Source organism: Colletes gigas, unplaced genomic scaffold, assembly GCF_013123115.1.
Source record: "Colletes gigas isolate AHSC1104 unplaced genomic scaffold, ASM1312311v1 Colletes_gigas_Sc00012, whole genome shotgun sequence".
NCBI lineage: Eukaryota > Metazoa > Arthropoda > Insecta > Hymenoptera > Colletidae > Colletes > Colletes gigas.
Genome location: NW_025106641.1, coordinates 7,015,075 through 7,038,491, shown reverse-complemented (window position 1 = coordinate 7,038,491; position 23,417 = coordinate 7,015,075). Strand labels below are relative to the sequence as shown.

Here is a 23,417-nt window from a genome sequence, read left to right as displayed (position 1 = left end):
TGTGGGATGACATTAGTCAACCAGAGAGAGTCTAATGAGAGTCTAATTTCACTGATACGTTCAGAATTTTTAATAGAGTAATCGACTTATATAGCGTTTAGTGGAATATTCGTCGAGGCAAAGAAGATGTTGGAGCGTTCCGTTCGGTTTGGCACGATGCGAGTACCCGGAACGCGGGAGTATCGGTGCCTAGGAAAGTCGTGTTCCGCTTAGGTATATAGGCGGAAAACGGAGTATTCTCCTCGCGATATCGTTCTCGCCCTCGTGTTCGTCGGTCTATCGTCGTCGTCGTCGTCGTCGTCGTCGTCGTCGTCCGTCGGCGGTCTCGTTGGTAGTGGTGTAGCGATGGCGGAGAATCCGGTGGTTCGCGATCTCGCCGTCGAAGCGCTGCGATCGTCGCACGGTGGTGGGGATGTGGGCGGTGTCAGGGGGCGCATTGGCCGCGCTCGGTGGGCGTGGTCGCGAACCTCCCACTCCTTGGCGTAGCGCGGCGCTGATTGACAGTTGGCGAACGACTGCGGACGGCGCAGGATCTAAAACCGCGCTAGGCGCTGCTCTCCACGCTCGCTCGGTTCGCTCGTCTCTTACCCGTGGATCTACCCGGTGCTTTTTCGTGGGGGAAGAACTCGAAACACGCATATTCCCGTGGCTGCCTTTGCCCGCCGGCCCGCGCGCAACATATACACCGACCTACCGCCTTCTGTCCGCCCGGAGTTACGAGTGGCACACGCAGTAGTAGTTACGGTCAGGGAGGAGGGTCGGCCGCCGTCTACGCGGACAGCTCTCTCGCGCGTCTCCTCTTCTCTCTCTGCGCGACACACCGGTTCGTTCAGTAAACGCCGCGAGGAGGAACGCGCTTCTTCTTACGCGACTCCGTCGTCGACGTTACCCTTCGGGTTTTTGCCACCGTTCCGCACGAGAGATATCAGTTTCGACGCGTACGCCGATGTGTGTCCATCGCGGCACGGTTTGGAAGAACCGCGCGGATCAGAATCGGGCCGCGCCACCAACGGGGGATCGATCGATCGCGGCAACGTCGCGGATTTAAAGCGCCCAAGTGTTGACTGTTTTCCACCGGGTGGCGGTGCCGACCAGCTCCGTCGAGACACGGTCACGGGTTCTCAGTGCTGACGGAGTCGCGCGCGCGAACGTCCACCTGTCCCCCGCGAGTGGAACCGAGAGCACCGACGCGTTGACTTGGCGCCAATACGCGCACCGTCCGCGAAGGATGTAAAAGCGTGCATCGACAGTGACCCATACGTTCTCTACGAAGGTGTTTTAACGTCGTTATCATCTGTGAAACAGTGCCGGAGCTAAGATAATCGTGATCGACGCGCACACGGAGTGGACAAGAGCAGCCCCAATCAGCTTAATCGTGATTAATAACGAGATCGTGTACGTAGTGAATATCCGTCGGTTCAGTTTCGAGCAGCGCGATCGCGAGTTGTATCCGTCGGTGATCCGAGAGTAGGTCTCGTCCGCGTATTGTATTCTTCGTTCGTAGTCCCGTTACACCGAGAGAGTCCACAGATAACGCTCGACAATCGAATCGAAATATCGAATCGGGAGCAAAAGGTATCCGAAAGTCTATTCAGGAGGACAGCGTGCGCATGAGAGACCACGTGCTCAAGCGATAGAGAGGATAATGTCGCGGCACTGACACGTCACGTCGAGGCAAGGTCTCTGGGCGTCTGGTCAGCGGTACTTCCGGCGTTGGCCGCGACGATGAGGAAGCACGCGTGTCCGGCCGTAGCCGTGGTCCTCCCGCAGCGTTCAAGCGCGCGAGCCGAGCTCTGCTGACGCTCGCTTCGATTCATCGCCGTCACAGCGTCTCGTCGCCGGTCGACTCGGATCCGGGGATCCTCGAGGGCCGACGGAGCCGCGAACCTCAGCATCCAGCAGCCCCCAGGCCGACGTTTCGCGTCCAGGGTCGGCGAACGACCCGTTAGCACGCCCAAGGACTCTCACTGCCGACGGCCACCAGCGGCGTTTCCCGTCTGTCTCTCGGTCCAGACGCGGCCGATCGCGCGATCATAAGTGCGACGAACCGGGCTCACGAATATCCGCGAAAAGTGCTGGAATCGCGTGTGTGTGTGTGAGAAGTGGTTATACTTGCTTATACTGTGGGAAAATACAGCCGCTACGGTGGCTCAGCACGCAGAGTTCCCCGGCGCGGCCAGGGCGTTCATGGCGCAGCCAAGGGTACGTCGATGATTTTACCATCGTTAAGGATAGGCCGTAGTCGCGAAACATTATGGCGGTTGATAGGAAAACTCAGTGATCTCCCGTTGTCCCGTGAATCTTCTCTCCGTCGCTTCGAGTGCCTCGGGAAACTAGAGAAATCGTATCCGCTTTGGTGTAACGCGTTCCAGACAGTACCAGAATATCGTAATTTGGTGTAGAAGTAGATTTTAGATCCTGTCCGTAAGAGTATACGCGTCCTTTGGTGCCGAACGATCGCTTAAACGAGAGAGTTTGCGAGAAATTGGAGCTTCTTAGGCATCTGTGATCCCAAAGTGTGAATTTTGACAAAAGTGTGAATTCGGAGCTCCCCTCGTACCGTGAATCATACTTGTGAACGTGGACGTTTCCGTCGGTGGGAGTGGAGAATGGTTAGACGACTAGGAAACCTTGTTGTGTAGTTGCACACTTCACTGAGTGCTATGAGAGTATCTCTGAAGACGTATTCTTGAATTGTAATACTTTTAACAAACTAATTAGAAATATTCTCACCGATTATTATCCTATGTTTGTTAGAGTTTATTAGAAATATTAGAATTTAAGACATTTTTTCAGTAGCTCAACTTTTATCTATCGCCATTATCACGAATTAGTAATCACTGTAAACATTTGTTGTTCTCTAGAAATATTACGATCCCAGAAAATGTCAAAAGTACTCCAAATTTATTGATCATTATTTTGTATGTACTACAACGTATACAAAATAATAATAACAAATATTTCTCTATTTACTCGATGAAAATATCGAAAGTGCTCCGAAGTAGGCAACCATCCTCTAAATTTGTTTTGGAGCAACGATACAGTTTAGATGACACCCATGATCAATAAGGCTGTCAAAAACGAATCCTCCCTTTTGACGGTTCTTTACATTTAAATACTCGCAAGAAACTTAAAATAAAATAAAACAAAGTAAAATAATAACGAGAGAAAATATTTTCTATTCCTCAGAAATATTACAAATCCCAGAAAATGATCAAATTTGTAATCGTAAATTTAAATGTAGGTACTAGGATCTTATTCGGAATAATAATCGTTAAAAATATTTTTTTTAAATATTGAGTGTTTTAAATCCGACTTGGGCGATTTTCCACTGAACGTCCAGCGTTTTAAACGGCACCGTGCGAGTTAGAAAAATTCTAGTTTCGTGGAAATCTGTGATCTCGGGGTGCGGGTTCTGACGAAAGTGTCCAATATAGTAGAATTCGAATTTGTCGACAAGACTGGTTGCACGCTAGTATGTTATTCAGTGGCCAACGAGTTTGTACACAGAGGAATTGATCGTGGAAGGACTTAGGCTGTTTACGTGAAATCTCGTTGTAATTGAGCAACATCGACGTAAACGTAGTAGCGATCCGAGACCAAAAGCGTAGAACCGTTTGAAGGGTGTCTCCGGTTGATTCATAAACATTTCTCCCATTCTGAATACCAGCGGTCGTGGGAAAAATTCCGATCCAAATAAAAAAGTCGAGTATCGAATAATCATTTGTCCGATGGAAAATTACAATCCGGAATTATACGGTCGAATTATTCCTCGGCAGATTATTGTAATGCAGTCGCTGGTGAACAAACATTTTGTTTATAAAACATCTGTCAAGCAACGTTATGCACAAGTGAGCAGCGCGAACTATGCATTTGCAATCAGATTATGTTAATAGAAGCTTATCATAATAATCGTTCAATCGATAAAACGTTACGTTTACGTTGCTGCGCAGAGATTTTATTTATCGTCGTCGGAATAGAATTTTTCGCGTGGGATGCAAAAATCGGTTTTAAATATTGTGTGAAAGTGTGGCGATGAGAATAGTAGCATATAGTAATAGTTTCTATGAAGTTTAAGAAAATAAATCGTTTCCCAGTGAATAAGTATCGCGTTGAAGTGCGACGTCAATGATGGTCGACCAAAATCGTAGAAGTTTTTGCGAGTGTCTCGTTTAATTCGTAAAAATATTCCAGTTAAATCGTTAATGTTCTGGCCTAGGTAAAAAATTCAAGGAACATCTATTTCGTCTCCTCTTCAAATTATAAATATTTCTTTTCGAATAAATGATAGTTATACAGCCATAGTACAGAATTTGTGAACATCTCTTGTGTCAAAGTATCGTGTACAATTTATCTCGTCTCTAGATTGTGAAAACTCTTTTCTAAATAAACAGTAATTATCTGTTACAAAGTTAGGAAGAAATCTGTCGTTTCCTAGTCGTGAAAGTGTGTCGGCGATGAATGATCAAAACCATAGAAGCGTTTGAAGAGTGTCAAGATATATTCATAGAACAATAGTTGTTCCCGAAGGCTAGGATTTCGAAGAATATTTATTTTTCTTCGTCTATGAGTCGTGAAAGCTCTTCTTAGAAAATGTGGTGATCGGAATTGTAAAAGTGTTTGAAACATGTTTGCTTTCAACATTCGTATACCCATTATATAGTTAAATTTGTCGATTGATCAGTAAACAAGAATCGTTTGAAAGTGTGGTATCCCCTTCTAAACAAACATGAACACAACTATTACAAAATTGAAGAAAATCGGTCGTTTTATCAATGTGTAAGCATTGCTTGAAAGCGTCGACGATCGACTGATAGAAAAATGTTTATTAAAATACAGGTTACTTCTCTAGTTTATAAAAATTCTTTTCCGAATGCACAATAATATACCTTTCATAAAATTCAAGAAACTAAAAGTCTCTTCTCTATAAGTCATCGTCGATGGATACTAAAAATCGTTCGAAGGATGTTTCGTAAACCCATTGCATTGTTATTATTTTCGCCTAGAAATTGGTAAGGAAATCCAGTCTGTCTGGACTCCAGATTATGGACATTCTTTTTCCTCCCAGGTAAATTCAGTGAAATACCGTGGAGTTGGAGAAAATCGGTCGTTTCTCGGTGAATAATCGTCGTATGAATCGCGGTGTCGAGGATCGGGAATTCGTCGAAGGGATTTTGGACAACCCGAAATTATCCTTTCATGCTCGGCAGGGTCGTGTTCTACGGAGATGCACGAGCGAATCGATATCGCGAGTGTGCAGGCTCTCTGTCGAACGCCCGCAGATATTCGCTGGAATTGATTACGATTCTTGTCGTCGACGGGAGTTTCGTTCACGCGAGGTTCGCTCGTTGATACCAGGCCATCGGTTAGGCGAACTTTTCCTGGCAATTTCCATTGGCTGGTCGTTGAAAAATTTGGAGCAACGCGCGGCTCTCGAGTCTCAGGGTCTCTCTTTGGTTGCCCGTCGGACGCCGATGCACCGTCGAATGGGATTCGATTCTCTTATCTCGAACTCGACGCGTCTCTTCGACGACCGTATCGATCGTTCGCGATCGAACTTTAGGAATATTTCAACGGGGGTCACGATTTCGAAAAGACGTTTCACGAGGAAAATAACCCGGTTTGGACGTAACGGAGCAACGCGCTCGAATCGAAATCGGTGCTCGCGACGAATTCCAAAAAGCGATTGTTCGTAAATTCAGTGAACGGAAATTGGGGATTTCCTCTCGCGATGAAAACGTTTTAAAGTATATTGTTTGTTGTACGATCCTGTGGTTGATCTGGCAAGCGACGTATACTTGTTCCTATGTTTTAGAAATAGAACAGGTACAAGAGAAATATAACAAAGCTTAGTTTTAATAATTAATCGAAGCACTGGGGCGGTATTCCATCGAATGTTTGTGTTATCTTGTCACAGGAAATAGTGCCAGCTCTTTGCAAATGTTTTCTGACATATTTTTCCTGATCGAAAAAATTACCAGTCCATCGGAGAAAGTATTGCGTCGAATAATTATTCTTCGACACAAATTTTTCGCGCGTCAGGGGATTACGATGATTCGAATTTATTTTTTCCCCATTCGCAGCGACGTCGACCAACCAATATTATCCCGAGAGTGAAAAATTGTGTTCCGTCGTAATTCAAACTTTCGTTGGTTATTGTATCGTGTCCTACAATAATTATTAGCTATGTTTTAATTTGATCGACTAAACAACAGAATAATTCAAATTTCAACTTTCTTCTCCTCTTGTAAAATCCAACCAGCCAAAACTGAGACGTTTAATATAGTAAAAATAAGGGCATAGAAATCAAATAATTACGATGGAAGCTGATATTACAATTTCGTTCGGAGCAACGTCGATGGAGTTAATTTTAAGGCCCGTGGACGGGTTTTCCGTGGCGTTTTTCCAATTCCAGCGAGGCGCGCGGTTTTATCGAGCCTCGACCAAGTGAAAAACGGTATCTGCGCCGATAAAGAGCTTTACGCGATCGCAGATAACCGGCAGATCGCTCGCGTGCCCGCCGATTTTCGTGTGACGGAGTCAAACACGAGCGTACGTCTCGTTCCAGGCGACGACGAGCCCCGCCGACGGCCTCCGGTTCCCCGCCATACCCGATATCGCGACGAAACGTTTCCGTCTATTTTTCAATGGGTCGCCATCGGCGAATTTCCTCGCTATCGTCGCGACAATTTCCCTTTTTCGCGATTCTCCTGGCAAAATTCTCGACACCCTCGACGGAAGTCGGCAGCATAATCGATTCGATGCGCGGAAGACTTCGGTGAAATAATTGAATCGTGGTTCGATCGAGAAAAAATTCTTTTCTTGGAGAAAAGTATCTTTGATTCTAAAAAGTGTGATGAAAGTGACACTTCAGCGAGGAAAATCCTAGATCCTACAATAATTACCTTCTGAGAATGTTAGAATTTTGATAGATGAAATAAAATTCGTGCAGTGGAGGGTTAGCTTGGAATTTTCTGAAAATTTTTCTGGAAACAGGAAAACCTTTTCCTGTTTCTGGAATCACGGATATGATAACGTGATAGAATAGATAGAGCGTTCACACACGGTATATGCGTACATATAAGTGCGTAACTGTCAGGAGCGAAAGGGTGAGAGATTAAGTTTTTAATTACGTGTTGAAAATTCTTGTCAATTATGTGCGAGCGACGCGGTCAGTGCGTCAAATCGTTAACTTGCATGTACCCTGTCAAGGAAAAATTTATTACAACGTACCGTTTAAAAACAATTACAGTTAAAGTGTATTTTTTCCTGCAGACGCCTGTTGCGATTCTACTAGATTCTATTAAATTATAAACGTAAATAAATAGGGTACAATCGAGATACTTTATCTTATATTTGGTACAAATTTTTGACGCGTTAAAACATTTATTGGGGGGAAAATTATGACATACTTGAAAGGTACGATTTAAAGAACCGGTTCTCTAAATAGTATATCATTTAAAAGTAATAAAATAATAGTGAAAAGTGTAGTTAAGAAGAGGAATTATTCTGCTAATGGATATTTTATCAATAAGAAACGGAAAAGAACACAACGTACAATAGTAATGATTGAATGTCGTACATTTACGTTAATATTAATATATTTTAGTGTCGCATAAACAATATGATAAGCTGTGTACGTGTCGCATAATCTATATGATAAGCTAAATGCGTGGTAGCGATCAGGTTAAGCTCGAGTTAATAAATCATAACGAAACGATTTAAGAAACGATTTAAGGTGGTACAATTTAGGAATCGTTATAATTTTTAGCAAAGTATCGATTTAATCTTTATAATAATTGCGATGCGCGCATAAAACGTACATTTAACCTGTGTTTATGAAGACAAATATGCAGAGTAATAGTGTATTATTATATTTCTGTAAACCACGCAAACATGGTTAAAAATTATCAGAGAAGTGTCATCTATTCATTTTTCTTTCATTACTCAATTTTTGTGTATATTCATCATTAAACAGGTACTTACATTCAGTAATAACATAGAAATCATAAAGAAATTCTCCACCAGTGTTTTATAAATTTATTTTTTATCAATTTTTACGGAAGCTGGGATAATAAAGAAAATTTTTTCCCCCAAGTAGAGATAATGGAGGCCCATATCTGATCTTAATTGAAAAGTGTAAATGTCCAATCGTGTTTCTTTAGAAATAAAAACATGTGACTTCCAGCGAACGATTGAATAAAGTCCAATACTTTGAGAGGTATTTTCTATAGTAAAATAATAAAAATTAAGTAGAATAATTCGATTACGTCCAGGATCTCGGATCTGGGGGTTCCTTTTGCCTCGTTATATTTACGAATATCTCAATGGTTGAAAAATGGATATCAGCAGGGGCAGGGGGGCTGCAATTGGAGGATAGAATCGAAGTATGGTCAATTCCGTGCATCGATAGGAAGCTTCCGCGGGTAATGGCAAGTCGGGGGCAGCAAGACTTGCGGATTGGTCCGTTGGTCTAAATAACACGGTGCATCGAGGCCGCGTCTCAATCCACTCGTATGGCGGCGCAAGGCGCGCACGTTTTACCGCTCAATTTTCCTCCGCTCTGGTGGCCCGTACTCACAAAATTGCCCAAACGTGCGTGCACAGGCTACCCGGGTACCGGTTCGCGTGCGAATCTCTCTCTTTCCGCCGTCGAATACTTCGAAAAGGTAATTCGCGCGACTCGAATCCGTCGAACTTGCTCCCGTCGTCTTCGAACTTCTCCAACAATTTTTATCGCGTGACGAACGTCGGGAAAAACGTCCTGGCGATCGAGAACGCGCCATTTTTAATATTTACGTAGCTGCAGAAACGAAGCATTTGCTCATACATTTATAAGAAACTCGAATATACTTTTCCAAACTCCATCTTTAGTTTTCTCGCGTGGACCCTGAACGTCTGCCAAATTTTATTAAAATTCTATATTACTTAGTTGGTGCTCAGTCTTGTATTAGAAAAATAGTAGGGACTAAAAAGTTTGTAACATTTTCTTGGACAACCCGACAAGTCGCGGTCTCAGCGTCGAAGGTTGAACTTTCACCCTTCCCGAATTTTGTTCTTTTTTCTTTTTTCGTCGAATCGAACGAAAGTGTACGGCGGCGAGGCGCAGTTACCGGGATTAAAAATTCCTAGCCCGGTGAATAGCGTCGATTTTTGTCCACCGCTGTACCACGAACGAGCCGTGATTATGTATTTATGGGTATCCATCAATCACTTTCGCTCTCCCGATTGCCGCGGATATCGGCCTTTAGCCCGTCGGATTAAAGTCGTATCGATTTCTCGTCGTTCCCGTTCCCCCCCGTGTGCCCGATGAGACGATTTTTTTTTTTTCTATTTCGGTGGTCGTTTTGGACCGACGGAGTGGGATCTTTGTGTAACGGTACATTAACGAGTCGAGGAAAACGTAGTGTCGTGGGTCGTTCGTGGATCGAAAGCAGTCGTGGAATTTCTGCGCTCTGGCTGGTCGATTTCTGGGCCGCGTTTTATTCCAGACCGCGAAAAATGTCCTCCCGAGCAGCGTCTATTTCGGTGGCGAAAGAATTATTGCAACGTTTTATTTTACGCCGTTTAAATTTTCCGTGTGCTCGCTCGGAGACTTTAATGCTGCGGCTCCGAAACTTTTCGAAAGGCGCCATCCTAAATACCGAAACACCGGCTCCAGCATTTTTGCATCCGATATTTATAGAAAACGTTCGCTGAATCGATTCAAAATTGATGCGTCTTTGTCTACCGAATATTCTGGTCGAAGAAAGGCAGAAAGGTGTCTTTATAATTTTGTTCATAATCTTATAAAAATAGCCCCTATAGTTCTCTATGATAAGCACTTTTTACCTCGAAGATAGCCAGTCCTAAAAATCGTGAAAATTGCGCCAGAAAGTTATTTTCGCAGCAATTTTCAAATATTTTGATTTCAGGCCTGATTGGTTGTAGGATACCGCTCGAATTAGAATGATTAACTTGTTAGGAACGAAGCAAACGGCACGTGTTTAATATCGGACGATTTTAGTGAATGTTCGGAGTTCGGTACGGAACGACCAACTTTCAAATTATTTGAAAGAAATATTTAATGGAATCGATTTGTTTCAACTCCTGTCTCGGATCGTTGCGCAATTCTCAGCTCCGTTTGTGAAATTTCTGAATCAATCTTTCTAATATTGATTCAGGTTGTGGAATTTATAAATTTGAGAACAATCTAACCCCTGACTATTTTTTCCTCTCGGCGATTTCGCTTGTTTTCTCAGTGTTATCCATTTAGAAGTCTGTCTCGTCTTGACGAGTCCATATTTCGAGATGATATTTTCCACGGTTCCGGTTTCTGTTATATATTTATTCTAAGTTCTATTTTTTCGTTGCGCGTGGGAAGCGTTTCGCAAATTTAAGAAATAAATAAAGTGTCGGGAGAAGATCTAGAAAAGAAAAAAACTTGACACGGGTCATATTGTTTGACGCGCTCAATTTATTTTGTTTTTAATGAAAATTTTTACGGTTTGGAACACGGAATATTCGTTTATGGCGTCGTGTCTTTTGTTCCCAGAGGAAAGAGAGTTACAATAACGTAATTGTATATTATCACAATGCGTGACCACCGTGTGTAGATCTCGAAAGACAGCAGGGCGTTGAATTAATTTTATCATTCTTGCTTCCGTCTAGAATTTATTTTTAATCGTGTCATTTAAACCAAAAAAGAAATCTACATTAATTTTATAGCTGGTAACTAAGCATCAAATGGTAATTTTAATTATTGCATTCTCGACGATCGGAAATAGAAATAAATCATTCGACGCTGGTTTCTGGAGGAACGAAATCGTATTGTTTCGACTTGTAACGATTAAAAATCGTTGATAAAGAAAATAAAGATAAATTTCATTTACGGTAGCGTGCGAAACTTCCTGGCCATGCTACATATCCAAGCTCCGCTTCGAAGAGGAAAAACAAAGATGAATTTCAAATAACATAGAATTAAAGTAGGAGGCGAGGTGGAAATGTAATGAACTACAAGACACTGCTACGGAAAATAAATATTTATTTCATTTTCTCGGGATATTTTTCTCTCTGTAGCATGACTGGAGAAATAATTGCCCGGATTTCCTTCTTTATCCCATTCGATGGTAAAAATAAGGAACAGCGGGTCGTTGAGGATCGTTCCGATCCACAGTTTCGATTTCGGTTTTGGTTGCGTTTAAAATATCGTCGCACGTGACGTCGAATTTTGGCGCGAACGCAAATCAACTGGTTCTAATTATTTCGCTGCATCCTTGCCTCGCTAAATGGGATGTTATTTCAAAACAAACGAGGTATCGTTCTGCTCGCTGATCTAGAAATATTTAAAATTTTAATTTCTTCAAAGTATCATTCCTTTTACTAAAGGTAGAAGTCGAAGACTAAAATATCTATAAAGGTTACTGTAATTGAAAATGGTTGGAGATCGCTTTGACGTCGTCGTGGAATTTTGGCGCGAACCGGCGGTAATTATTTGGAGACGCGTGAAAGTAATTCGAAGGAGGGAAAACGGTCGAGGCTGTGGGCCCTGGTATCGTCGAATCTCGGAGCGATGATCCTCGCCCTAAAATCGACGAGCGGGTCGAAAAAGAGTGGACGATAAAGCGGCCGCTGCACGATGCGTCCTCGAGATAGGCGAGGCACATGGCGCTGTCCCGGTGCATGCGTGTACGTCGCAATGTTTTCCAAATGTCGACATCAATCAGAAAGTAACGAACAGTCACCGGGGCTCTTTCTCTTTCGCTCTGCAGTTTCTTTCTTCGTCCCCGGAATCCCAGCCATGTTTCTGCGAGCTCTAGCTGCTCGAGGAGGACGACCTTAAGCTCGGTTCACAACTGGTTTTCCCCGTATAAATTCCCCACCGGCGCGCAACGATTAATAATCAATTACCGTGGTACTCGTTTCGAGTCGATAACAAGTCGAGCAAATTGGCCACGGTTCGCCAACCGAAATTCTGACGTTTCGCAATGATCCGGGGAACGTACCGTTTGTTTCGCGAAACTTACGCGTCAGTGGTGCGCAACTCGGCGATACTATTCGAAGAAAAGTATTTTCGGTAACGTGAGTTTCTAAGCGTAGCTCGAATGCTCTTAGGATTTTTCGCAGAGAATTTCAACGATCTATAGATATCTTCACATTGTACATCCATTATCTTGTTGCTACAATGAGATCTATGTGTACATCTCAGATCGTTCAATTAACTTGTAAAGTGAGTGTCGTCGATACGATTGCAGGGAAAACTTATTAACAACCATACTCGCTACAGATAAAACTCTCTCTGGAATAGAGCAATCGTTCAACTTTTGCCTCGAGTGGTCTTTCTTATCTTTAACAGACAGCGATATAATTAGATGATCCGTTTCGTATGGTTCATTCTGAATAGATTTCTAAGGAACGCAGTATACGTTACTGTTTCCTAAATTCGGAATAAAAACTTTTTGGGAGGTCAGACGGAGTGGGATAGTTTTGGAACAAATGTATAAAATTAATGTACCATTACATGATCATTAAGGAAATAAATTTGCGTACCCAAATCATATACTTAATGTATCTGTACATTTTAAATTGGCTGAGAAAACAGAGGGGCATTTATTACAAGGTAAAATTAAAAGGAATCTGTGTAGAAACGGTAGATTTATCTATCTAAGTAGCAAATCTACACACCTTACGTCGTTGAATGGGCTTCTATGTCTTCTCGTAGTGTCTTCAGCACGGTTGCACGGAAGAAAGTATTCAACGACTATAATTACTTGATAGAAAACACTCACTCTGTCTACGGATCCATTCAAGTTTTACTTCGTGTGTTCTTTCTTATCTTTCGGAAGATTAATCTTTTCTAAAGAGGAAAATATCTCGTCGCCGGAGATAAATAGATGTTGCGTTTCATACGGTTCAGCTCGAATTCAGGGAAACGAAGCAACATAATTTCAAAATAATCTTTGAATGAAACGGTCTTCCAAGTAATATACTAAGTCAGCGTCTTCGATATGATTACATGGAAAAATGTATCGACGATATCTATTTCAAATAAAACACTGGAAGGAGCGTAGAGAACATGTTTCAACTTTTAATCTTAAAGTAGTCTTTCTTATCTTCAACATTGAGATCTTTAGACCACAAACTTTTGCGTGTGGCAAGATACACTTTCGATTTTTAGAATCGCTACTATAAAATGGTCAAAGTCGTTGACTCGAAGGGTTAAGATCCACGCGTATATTGTATCTTTTTAATTTGGTTACGTTTGCAGGAGCCCAAATAACTCGAGACACGCGAACAATATTTTTTTTTACCCGAAGGAAATAATTCAGGACCGATGGGGTTAAGCACACTTGCCTTGACCTATCCGCTTGAAAACGAGCGGTTCGTTTCGATCGTTTTCGTGCAGAGATGATCCTGAGAAACCAGGAAGACACGGCACACTCGTTCGTCGTCGGTTTTCGCGGATTATTACGCGAGAGTCTATCTTTAATTGCGTTATGAATATTTCATCGCGGATGCGGCTGCGCAACGGTCTGAAATTTATGCCAAATAAATGGCCTACCGCGGTGATAGGTAACAGACACTAGGAACCGAATCGTTTACCTATTATTTGATACCTTTGAAACACATTCGTAGTGGACAGATCTTCCTCGAATCCAAATTTTATAAATTAATTCCCCCTCCCTTTGAGTTTCAAGAACAGATGATTTCTACCCAGATTTACTGGTAAAATAAAATAGAACGAAAGAAAAGGCTTGTTTAATTCGGGTTGTTTTGTGTTATGAAAATGAAAATACGTAGATTGAAAATGAATATACCGTAGGGGACGTAGTTCCACGTTCTCGATTTCTCTTTTCTATAATAAATGTAACGAGGTTACACAAATAAACTCAATAACCGTAAGCAAGCATATTCTTCCGTGTAATTTGCTTATTATCATTATACTTTATATACAAAATTCATAATAATTAATATAATAATAATTGTAGATTCCGCTCGGTTGTTAGGAATAAATAAATTTATTTTCACGGGCAACGAATTACTATACATATATATTAATGGCTGCTCGCGGTATTATATATTAATATATTTAAATAAAGGTAGGCGAATGTGTGTTAATTGGCCACACGGAGCGGTACGTTAAAACACAATTTAATTAAACGTTTCGACCGTATGGGCGCGGTTCTCTTTAGGATATAATAATAGTATATCAAAACTTAATCCTACAAATATGTAAGGAAACAGACACCATACTAATTACATTATTATTAAATACGAATATATCGCTCGCGGGCTCCACGAGCATTAATTTCATTAATGTACGAAACATAAAAAAAAAATTCGTTATTAATTTATGGTTCCGTACGATCATTTAATATATATTTGGAAGGAAATAATATATAGATCGCTTGCTAATACCACGAGTATCTAATTTAATTGTCATGTATAGCAGTAATTGGAGAAAACGCTGTGGGATTGATGAAATCTGATCGAGACGACGAATGATGCAGAAAGTATGGCTGCTTAGAGTGCAATGCGAAGTATGCTGCGCTGCGTTGCCCTGCGCTCAATTGTGCGGCCAGTTTAAAAGTCGCCGCGCGTCCTTCGTTCTCTCGCGTTTAAGATATTCCGTTCGATCGACGAGTGATATCTTCATAGCTCCGCCGACGTGAATTATTAGACGCGGCTTCGCGTTTTTTCGGCCCATTCTTGGCGACGGAATTTATTTTCCGTTGCTGTTTTTCGCGCGCAGAACGCTCGTACGATTGTCTAGATTCGAGTCGTGCTTGAACGCGAAATCCATCCGAACTCGTTCTTCTCTTCAAACCTTCGAGGATTCTGATACAAACCGTAAGTTATATCGCAACAAATTACGATTTGAAAATGATTATTTGCAACAGAAATTACTGTGGCTCGTTCCATTAAGAAATTCTACTTCTCTACTCTTCATTTCCTCTTGAAAAGTAGGACAAATTGACTTAGGTTACGATCATGCTCTTAAGTCTACGTTTAATTTAGTTGCTAATGATACTCATTTGCATAAATTGTACATATCAAAATAATAATGTAAACATTTCAGATAGTTTATTTCGCTATTTTCCGTCGTACATTATACCTTGTCGATACTTTGGAAATAAGAGACACGAATGATAGTAACGATCAACTTAGTTACCGTTTGATAATTTCTGTTTGTCATTTTCCCATGCGTGAAATTATTGTAAATTTTATCGTAGCTGTTGGTTAACTAAAATTTTATGATTGACATAGTTACTGACCCACTATGTTGATATTACGAGCTACAACTTGTTAGTCGTTTCAATAATTCTTTTGTGAAATAACGAGCCTTCTATCGCGCGATGAAAATATACACAAGTAGGATTCCGTCTTTGCGTCAATTAACTGCAACTTTCGTCTATCTTTATTAATCCGGTTTCTCATTCTCTTATCACACGTGTTATTCGTACGGCCACGATAATCCCTGTTATAGAATCCATACGCTGCTACAATAATTAGATTAGGGTTCGTAATAACGCGTACAATGTATACGTATTCTAGGTACTAAAATTCAATGTATATTCATCTATTTCCAAGCACAATAATAATGATAGTCATAAATGGTGACTCTTTTAGCGTTGATAAGCTATTCAAATACACATTTGTTCAGTCTGTATATCTGCTTTTTACAAATGTTCTCAATAGCGCACAATTTTAAATTACCCGCAAAACATCTCTAAAGTCATGTTGACAGTTTCCATCGACATGCTCTCGACTTAAATACTATGAATGGCGCGTCAGAACAAATCCTTCGAAGAATACTTGAACCCCTCGGTTCATTTATAATCTCAATTCAAAACAACCGATCAAAAGTCACCCCCTTTGCTTCCGAAGTGTTTATATTAGATCGCCACATAATGGGGTTACGAACCCTTTGCAAGGCTTAGGTGCTAAATTCGCGTTCGAAAAACATAAAAATGACCATTATTAGCCTATAATCACAAATGGTAGCTTATTCCTTTGATGCCTAGTTATATCATCACTCACGAATATTATTTCAGCCCATTTTTTTTTTAATCTCGTATAGCCTCGTGGTGTTTTAATCCTGTCAGCTACGAAATTTGTATAGAATTTTTTTAGAAAAATCGTGACCCATCGGTGTGGAAACGCTGGTCCAAAAGATATCGTTATTTTCTTGGGGATGTCGTGGCTGGAGCAGGAAGTCCCGATCGGTTTACAAAAGCGAACGACGGTATCGTTATTACGATAAAAGCGATGAAATCAGTCCGTTGGTTGGAAATCTTTTGCACACGTACGGGACGCGCACCTGTGCAGGTATCGAGGCAGAGTGCGTAACGAGTCAAATTGGACGAAGCACGAACGCGAATCTCTCGAGCGTTTCTGCGATGTCACCTTGGCTAACGGTTGTAATTAAGGATCCTCGATTACCGTGCACGCTGTGTTCCCGTTCATTTCGCGAAAGCCACACGCGTGTCGCCTCGATAACCGCGAATTTTTATCGTTCGTTTTATTCCATTTTTTCTTTTCTTCATTGCGTTTTTGTTGTTTTTTTTCGCGATAAAATTACCGGCTCTCCGGCCTGACGGCCGAGCCACGTAATTAGCGTCAATAATCGACGGTGCTTTCGTTTCCGCGATGCCGTGACAAGGTACACGATCCCGACGATTCAAGAAAATCGTTGGCTTCCTTGCCACCGATCGATCCCTGGTATTTCTCGATCGTCGAGAGATCGACCGTGTCCTCAACGTGGAATTTTGTTCGTCGATGTCCCGGCGATCGGTGCAAAACTTCAATTAGCGTCCAACTGCTTGTAACAATTTTGTGCGAGCTTTCAGGAAGGTCTGTCATAATTTTGTTAATTACGTTCCTACCAAAATTGTACTCGATCCAAAAATATCGACGCTTGCAGGTTGATTGAAATCCTTTTTTAAACCGCGTGAAAGTGAGAGAACTAAAATCCTCGTAAATGAATTTACACCGTATTCCTTGTTGTTTAGTTTCAGTGAATGGATATACAGTATACTAGCAATTTGGTTTTTTCTTCCTCCTGTCTGTGTATAACAGTCCAATTACATTCGCTTCAGTAAGTTTGTTCTTTTCGTTTTTTCGCCTCTTTCCTTTAGTCTAATAATTCTTGTAGTTTTGTTACGATTATTATTCGCGTTTTTCTCCAGTGTTAAGCAAACAGAACATTTCCTCGGAGTTCAATGTAATTTCACGCTGTACATAACTCGCGTTTATTGTACTCTTGGATTGTCACGTTCGATTTAAATAGAAACAAACTTGGTCTTGTGTAATCTATTACACCAAAGAGCAAAAATCGTAATCGAAACGTTTAGCTATACTTGCAAATGCCATGTATGTGATTATGTTTTTAAATTTGACGTGCAGTACATATTATTTGCACACACAGTGACTCACAGGTGCGTTCACGTAAGTTGGAAGCAACAACATAACAAATTGCTGCATCATGTATATCGTGAGTTTCTTTAGAAATGGTCTCGCCTTCGATACAAATTAATCCGAAAGCACGAATTGAACGGGTTCGATTTGTTCCTGCAATAATTTGTGTTCGTCGTCGCGTATAAATAATAGCATCGAAATCTGAGAATTTCCTCTCTGTTATTGTCGTGAAATCTTTGGCATTAATCTTCTTGCTAGACTGTAGTTTTCGTGCCAGGTCTGGGTCGAGTGATTCTACGATTAAGTGAAATTAAGTTTTCGAAACCAGAGACGGTGCACTTGACATAATATATGAATTTGAAACACGTTCTTGCCTTTTATTTATGCGTATAATTTATCTAGGACGTCAAAAATTATCTAGGTTGCAGAGGGTTAATAATTTCGTTACTGCCTCGCTTCTTGCACCATATCGCGTTAGGGATACTTGCAACGATCGTTCCCTCTACGTCGATTAGGGGGAAACAGCAACGTCCAACGAGACGACAGGAGGGTTTGTAAATTCCTAAGCGTCCCCGTATTATTTTTCCGAGCGTATTCGATCGCGCGTCCTTCTGCGTTGACACCGCTGTCTCGCTCGGCAGAAATAAATTCCGCCTATTTTTGCACGCAACGGCGAACATTCCGCAACTATGGCACTCGGAGCAAGGACGGTGGTGGTTTCTATTTTTAATGCTATAACAGCGCGAAATCGATGCGCCCGCGTACCCCGATCGAGGGCTCTACAACGAGGCGTTGTTCGCGAAGTCGCTGACATTGCTCTAACGAAAAGAAATCGAGACGTACGATCCACGGATCTCTGACCGCGATTATCTTGATCACGATCGTCTTGGCGATCGATATGCGATTGTGACTAACTTTTTGGGGTTTTTGTTGTTTTTAGTACGACGATGGCGGGCTGCACGCGGGTTACCTCGAGGGCGGAGGTGGCGGCGGTGGCGCAGGGCTGTACGATCCACACGGGAGCGCCCGAGGTGTACCGGGCCTCCATCACAGTCCTCACCTCGGGGGTATGGGACCAGCACACCCCCAATACCCCCCGCCACCGCCACAGCCACCCCAACATGTTCTCGCGGCGGCGGCCGCGGCTGCTGCGTCTGCGGTGCCCGATGTCCACAAACGCGACAAGGACGCCATCTACGGGTAAGTCGACTTTTTTACAATCTTAGTTGTCTACCCTTGATTATTCAACCCCCTCGTATGCTGAAAGTGCAGCTCGAAAGCATTTAATAGCTCGTTATTCGAGTCTCATTGTCTGAGTCGATCATTCTTAATATTTTTTTTTGTTCCATGTTAGTGCAATGTATGGGATGGGATAGATTATTAAATTAATGCGAGGTAATTGTTCAGTTTTTGCTAATTCGAATATTCGAAATGGCTTGACTTCTTCTTGGTAATCAATTCGAAAATGATTTATTACACGCTAAAATAATTACTGGACACTTCATTTAAAAAATGATTTTCTGAGTATCCTGAAAATAGGATATTAGAAGTTAATAGATTAAAGACAAATATATTCGTTATCCTTTATGTGTAACATACTCTATTCAACTACTACGATAAGCGATTTTCTAATTACTTTGAGTACTGTATGATCGATAACAGATGTCAAGTCTTAGTGGTTTTCCTATTACTCAAGCATTCGAGTTACTTCCAACCTTAGAATAATTTAAAAGCTTTTCCTACCTCGATGAATACGAAGAACTCGAAAGTATCTGACGTATTTTGGATTATTAAAGTCTCTTTAATATTTTCCCATACTTGGAGCTTCCACTATTGAAAGTTTCAACATATTCCGTCCGAGCAAAATGTAATCTAGCATCGCGATTACATTTTGCCAAAGTCTGACGTCGAAACGTCACAGATTTCAAACGTCAGGCAACCGCGCTGCTAATTTCTTCTTTCTCAACGATCGAGATGATGCAAAGAGATTCTTCCGAGCGGCTGAACTGCATCGTCGGTGCAATTAAAGGAGTCTTTAAATTCAAATGAGTATAAACGCGTTATCAGAGGGGGTTAGTCGTACACGCGCGGAACAATCGCTTAACGCGCGCTCGGGTTTCCGTTAATATGCCTATTCTTTTATGTTCTTGTTAATCACGTCATAATTTTACACATCGAATGGCACCGCGGAATGCGGCGTTACAATGAGGTTTGATAGATCGCGATGGCCGCGTGATTTACATGAAAATTCATGACGTGTTGCGTGCTTACTTCTTTATTACAATCTCCTCGCTTCGCTTCGCGACACAGACCGTTCAGACAGCGTTAATATTCAACGTTTACAGTTTCGCCCGAGGGAAAACAGTTTTCCAATGGTCTCCGCCAGCGAGGAAAAGTTCTAATACAGTTCCAATAATGCAAATCCTAGGATCTATATAAAAATACGTTCTATTTTACAAAAAGAAGAGTACATTCCTAAAAACGAACAATTTTACACGTTTCTATTTATTCTAAATTCTCGATGCAATATTATATCGTTCTTCAAATTACCACTGATCAAATTTTGATTCAAATTCGTACGATTATCGTGTTTCCGTGGACGTGGTCGATCCTAAAAACCGAAAGTCGTAGAGGTTGCTCTTATTTGTTCGCAATTTACAGCTCCGTGTTTTATCGTCGTCCAAATTCGGAAGGATTTACACACCAGTCGTGCCTTTTCCGCCGAGGAGGTGTCGACCGACGTTTCTTTTCCGCGCTTAGGCGTCCAGCTTTCGATCTTTCGCCGCGGTGACCAGTTCCCGTTCGCGTCACGCTGTCGGTTTTTACAACGTGTCGCAGGGTCCGAGCGGAATAACATTATCGCGAGGTTAACGCGGTCGATAATCGACACGTTTCTATCAGCCATGTTTTTCCGCCGTCTATGAATAATACCGGCTGAATTTTACGCTCGGGAAATCCATTTTCAGGCGCGCGCTTCTTTTTTTTTTTTCACCGACCAACCTGAGTTTCCGTGATCGCAATCGATATTCTTGGCCGCGGTTCGTCCCGTCGACCAAGGTGTCGGCGATTACTATCGCGCAGTCTCGAATTACTGAAAATCGACGATATTGGTTTTCCTCGAGCGTTTTTCTCGCGACGGACAAGGTCAGATGCACGCAAGAAGGAAAGAGACGGAGCCACCAAGGATTATCCGTGGAATATTTACTCGTTTACCGGTCTCGTGGATCAATTTTCCAAAATTTTCTCGAAACAAACATTGGAAACTCGAATACTCAGCCTAACGTATTTATTTACGTATTTGTGCGACGGTAGTCCTCGATATAACGACAAATAATTGTGGTAGAGAGTGCAAGGAGTATTAACGCGTGATGCAAGTTGCGGATACTAATCGACTCATGAAAGGCAAATTAACACATGACGCATAAAGTCACATAAATTACGTTTAAAGGAGGATAACAACCGGCCAAAAGTGTTTTACTTGTCGCGTTGTGCATTAACATTCTTGTACGTGTTGCTGAATTTTCCATAAGTTGTACGACGTCAATAACTTATCGATAAGTTTCGTTATGCTAATAATATCGTAGAATCTATTGAGCGCAGTATACGGTACATGTATAAGCTTATCTTATTGATCTTCGCGTGAGTTTAATTCGAGAAACGCATCGAGCACGTCTTGCGCAATAATTTAAAATTCAGCGTTCGAATCATCCGGTTCAAAATTTTTAAAAATCGTATCAACGACCAACGTAAAAGAAAAAAGAAGCGAGTAGAAATCGAGATATTTATCTTATATTCTTGGCGTTTCGAACAGTGAAATTTTTCCGCGTTCGTTGCGAAATATTTCGTTTCATAAATCAAAATTTCCGGCGAACGGTTAACGAATAAACAGTCGTTCACGTTTTATTCGAAGATCCGTGTCCAGATAAGAGTTTCAGCCGTCTCTGGTGACCGGAAACCGCGTCTCTCGCGGAGGCTGTGCCTCGTGCCACGCTTCCTACCAGGCAGAAACACGTCAATTGGCCCGTTTTACGAAGCGGCCGGGGCCGTGTTCCGTGTGATTTATAACCGCGAGATGGCCCGATTTCTGGTACACACCCTAGAACGGGAGCCTCATTATTTCGCGCACCCTGTAATTTGTCCACTCGTCGTGTGCCCCGACCGAAGCCCGAACGGATTCCTCGACTTTCTCGGAACGGTCGAGGGCCGTTTCGAAGCCGGCGTTTAGCCCCGTAGCCGTTCATTTCCTTCGCCGTTGATAAACTCGTGTTTACAAACCGATCGTGTACGCTCCCGATTGAGTCGTCCTCCTGGAATCGACTGTCGTCTCCATTCTCGTTACTCCTTTTCTCTCGCCTCGAAACCGTCGACTTTATCTTTCGAATCACCGTAATTCATCCAAAAATGCCACAGGATCTGTCACTAAAGAACCGGAAGCATTCGTCTTCGAGGCGAGAAATTCCAAAATCGGGTTTCTTTGAGATAACGTCCGAATTAAAAACTGTTCCACCTTTTTCCACTTAAATCGTTAGGTGGTTTTAGACGAGGACCTTCTGTACACGATTTGTGTAAAAATTCCGAGATTCATATAGGAGGTAGTCGAAGGTTGGCGATCAGCGATCTGTACGATGTACACGGTGTGTAACGGTCATTACTGGTTGCTGGTAACTCAGTTACTGGTCTCTTCCGTAATAATGGACTAACCGAGCTGGAAGATCCAAGTTCGATACGGTCCAGCAGCGTCCAATCGATTCCGTTTCTTCTTGGTCGGCAGAAGCGATCGAACCTGCGCGTTATCGTCCGGGAGATTGATTCCGTGGAGAGTCGGAGCGCAACGGGACGCGAGCCCGGAGCGTAAAAATCGTTCGAAACGAGCGGCGATTCTTGCCCCGAGAGTCCACGTGAACGCGACTTTACGTAAGCCGTTCGCGGCAGACGTAACGCACAGGCGAATCTGCCAATCACGGGAAGCCCGTATCCTTATGCAAGGAGCATGATTGGCCGAGTCATTTGCGGATTAGACGTCTTACGCAAATCTACCGCCGAAGCGACACCGTGTGCATGTTCCGGAGCTCTCTCTCTCTCTCTCTCTCTCTCACGCGTACGCGGATACGTTTGATACGGGCACACGAACGCCAACGGTACACGCACAATAGGCCTATTTAATATTCCATTTTTCTGATTGATGATAATTAGTGCACCAGAGTGACGTTTCAGCAGATGAGCGGCTAATGAATATTAATGTACTGTTTAATGGAATTGATTGGTGCGCGCTGGTTTGATTACATCACACGCTGCAGTCGGACAGCCACCCGGGAAAACAGGATATCTCGACGTTTTATTTGGCCAATGATGGACACCTTTGCGTCTACGTTTTCGATCCGAGGACCCTCGGCTTTTTCTCGTTTTCGGGGTGGTTTATTCGAATTGGAGATTACATAAAAAATGTTTTTATTTCGAATACCCCAGGAGTCTGGAACTTGCATCACGCGGACGAGTCATCGACGAAATATTGCGCAGGATTCCGTGGTTGATTTCACGTGGTTTTCGACGCGAATTGATTTCCAGGCTATCGCCTTTATCGCTCATTATCGGCAGCGCGCGTTCCCGTTGTTTTTATTTGAACCGCGATAAAATTAACATGCGCCGGCAATACGCTTTCACCGAAGTTGCGTTCGCCGCGTTGCGCGAGATTTTCGATGTATTTCAGTTCGAGCGTTAATTAATATTTGTCAACGAGCGAAGAAAGTGCACCAAGAAAGAACGATCGCGAATCGTACGAACATTTTTCTCGTTTCGACGTTGAAATCGATTCTGGCAAACCACCCTTAACTGATGTCAGTTTCTGTAACACGCGATGCTCGCAATTAATCGCGTTACGGTGGAAGCTTTAATCTTCTCGAAGTGGCTAATCATTCTAATAACTTCAATTTTCATCGCTCTATTGCTTTCTAGATTAAAATTATCGGTATCACGATCTATAAACTCTCCTGCGCTCGATTATAATAACATAAATTTTCTCT

At 42.4% G+C, this 23,417-nt stretch overlaps 1 protein-coding gene across 4 annotated transcripts in view; it reads left to right on the top strand.

Moving 5' to 3' along the window:
• The first annotated feature begins 457 nt into the window (after positions 1-457).
• The window catches only part of LOC122399100 (homeobox protein homothorax), a 500,548-nt gene continuing 477,588 nt past the window's right edge, over positions 458-23,417 (top strand). For all 4 annotated transcript variants that reach the window (XM_043399504.1, XM_043399502.1, XM_043399501.1 and 1 more), the window contains exons 1-2: positions 458-2,202; positions 18,338-18,597. In XM_043399504.1, the coding sequence (XP_043255439.1) occupies positions 2,188-2,202; positions 18,338-18,597 (275 nt within the window). In that variant the 5' untranslated portion in view covers positions 458-2,187. The remainder of the gene's footprint in view (positions 2,203-18,337; positions 18,598-23,417) is intronic.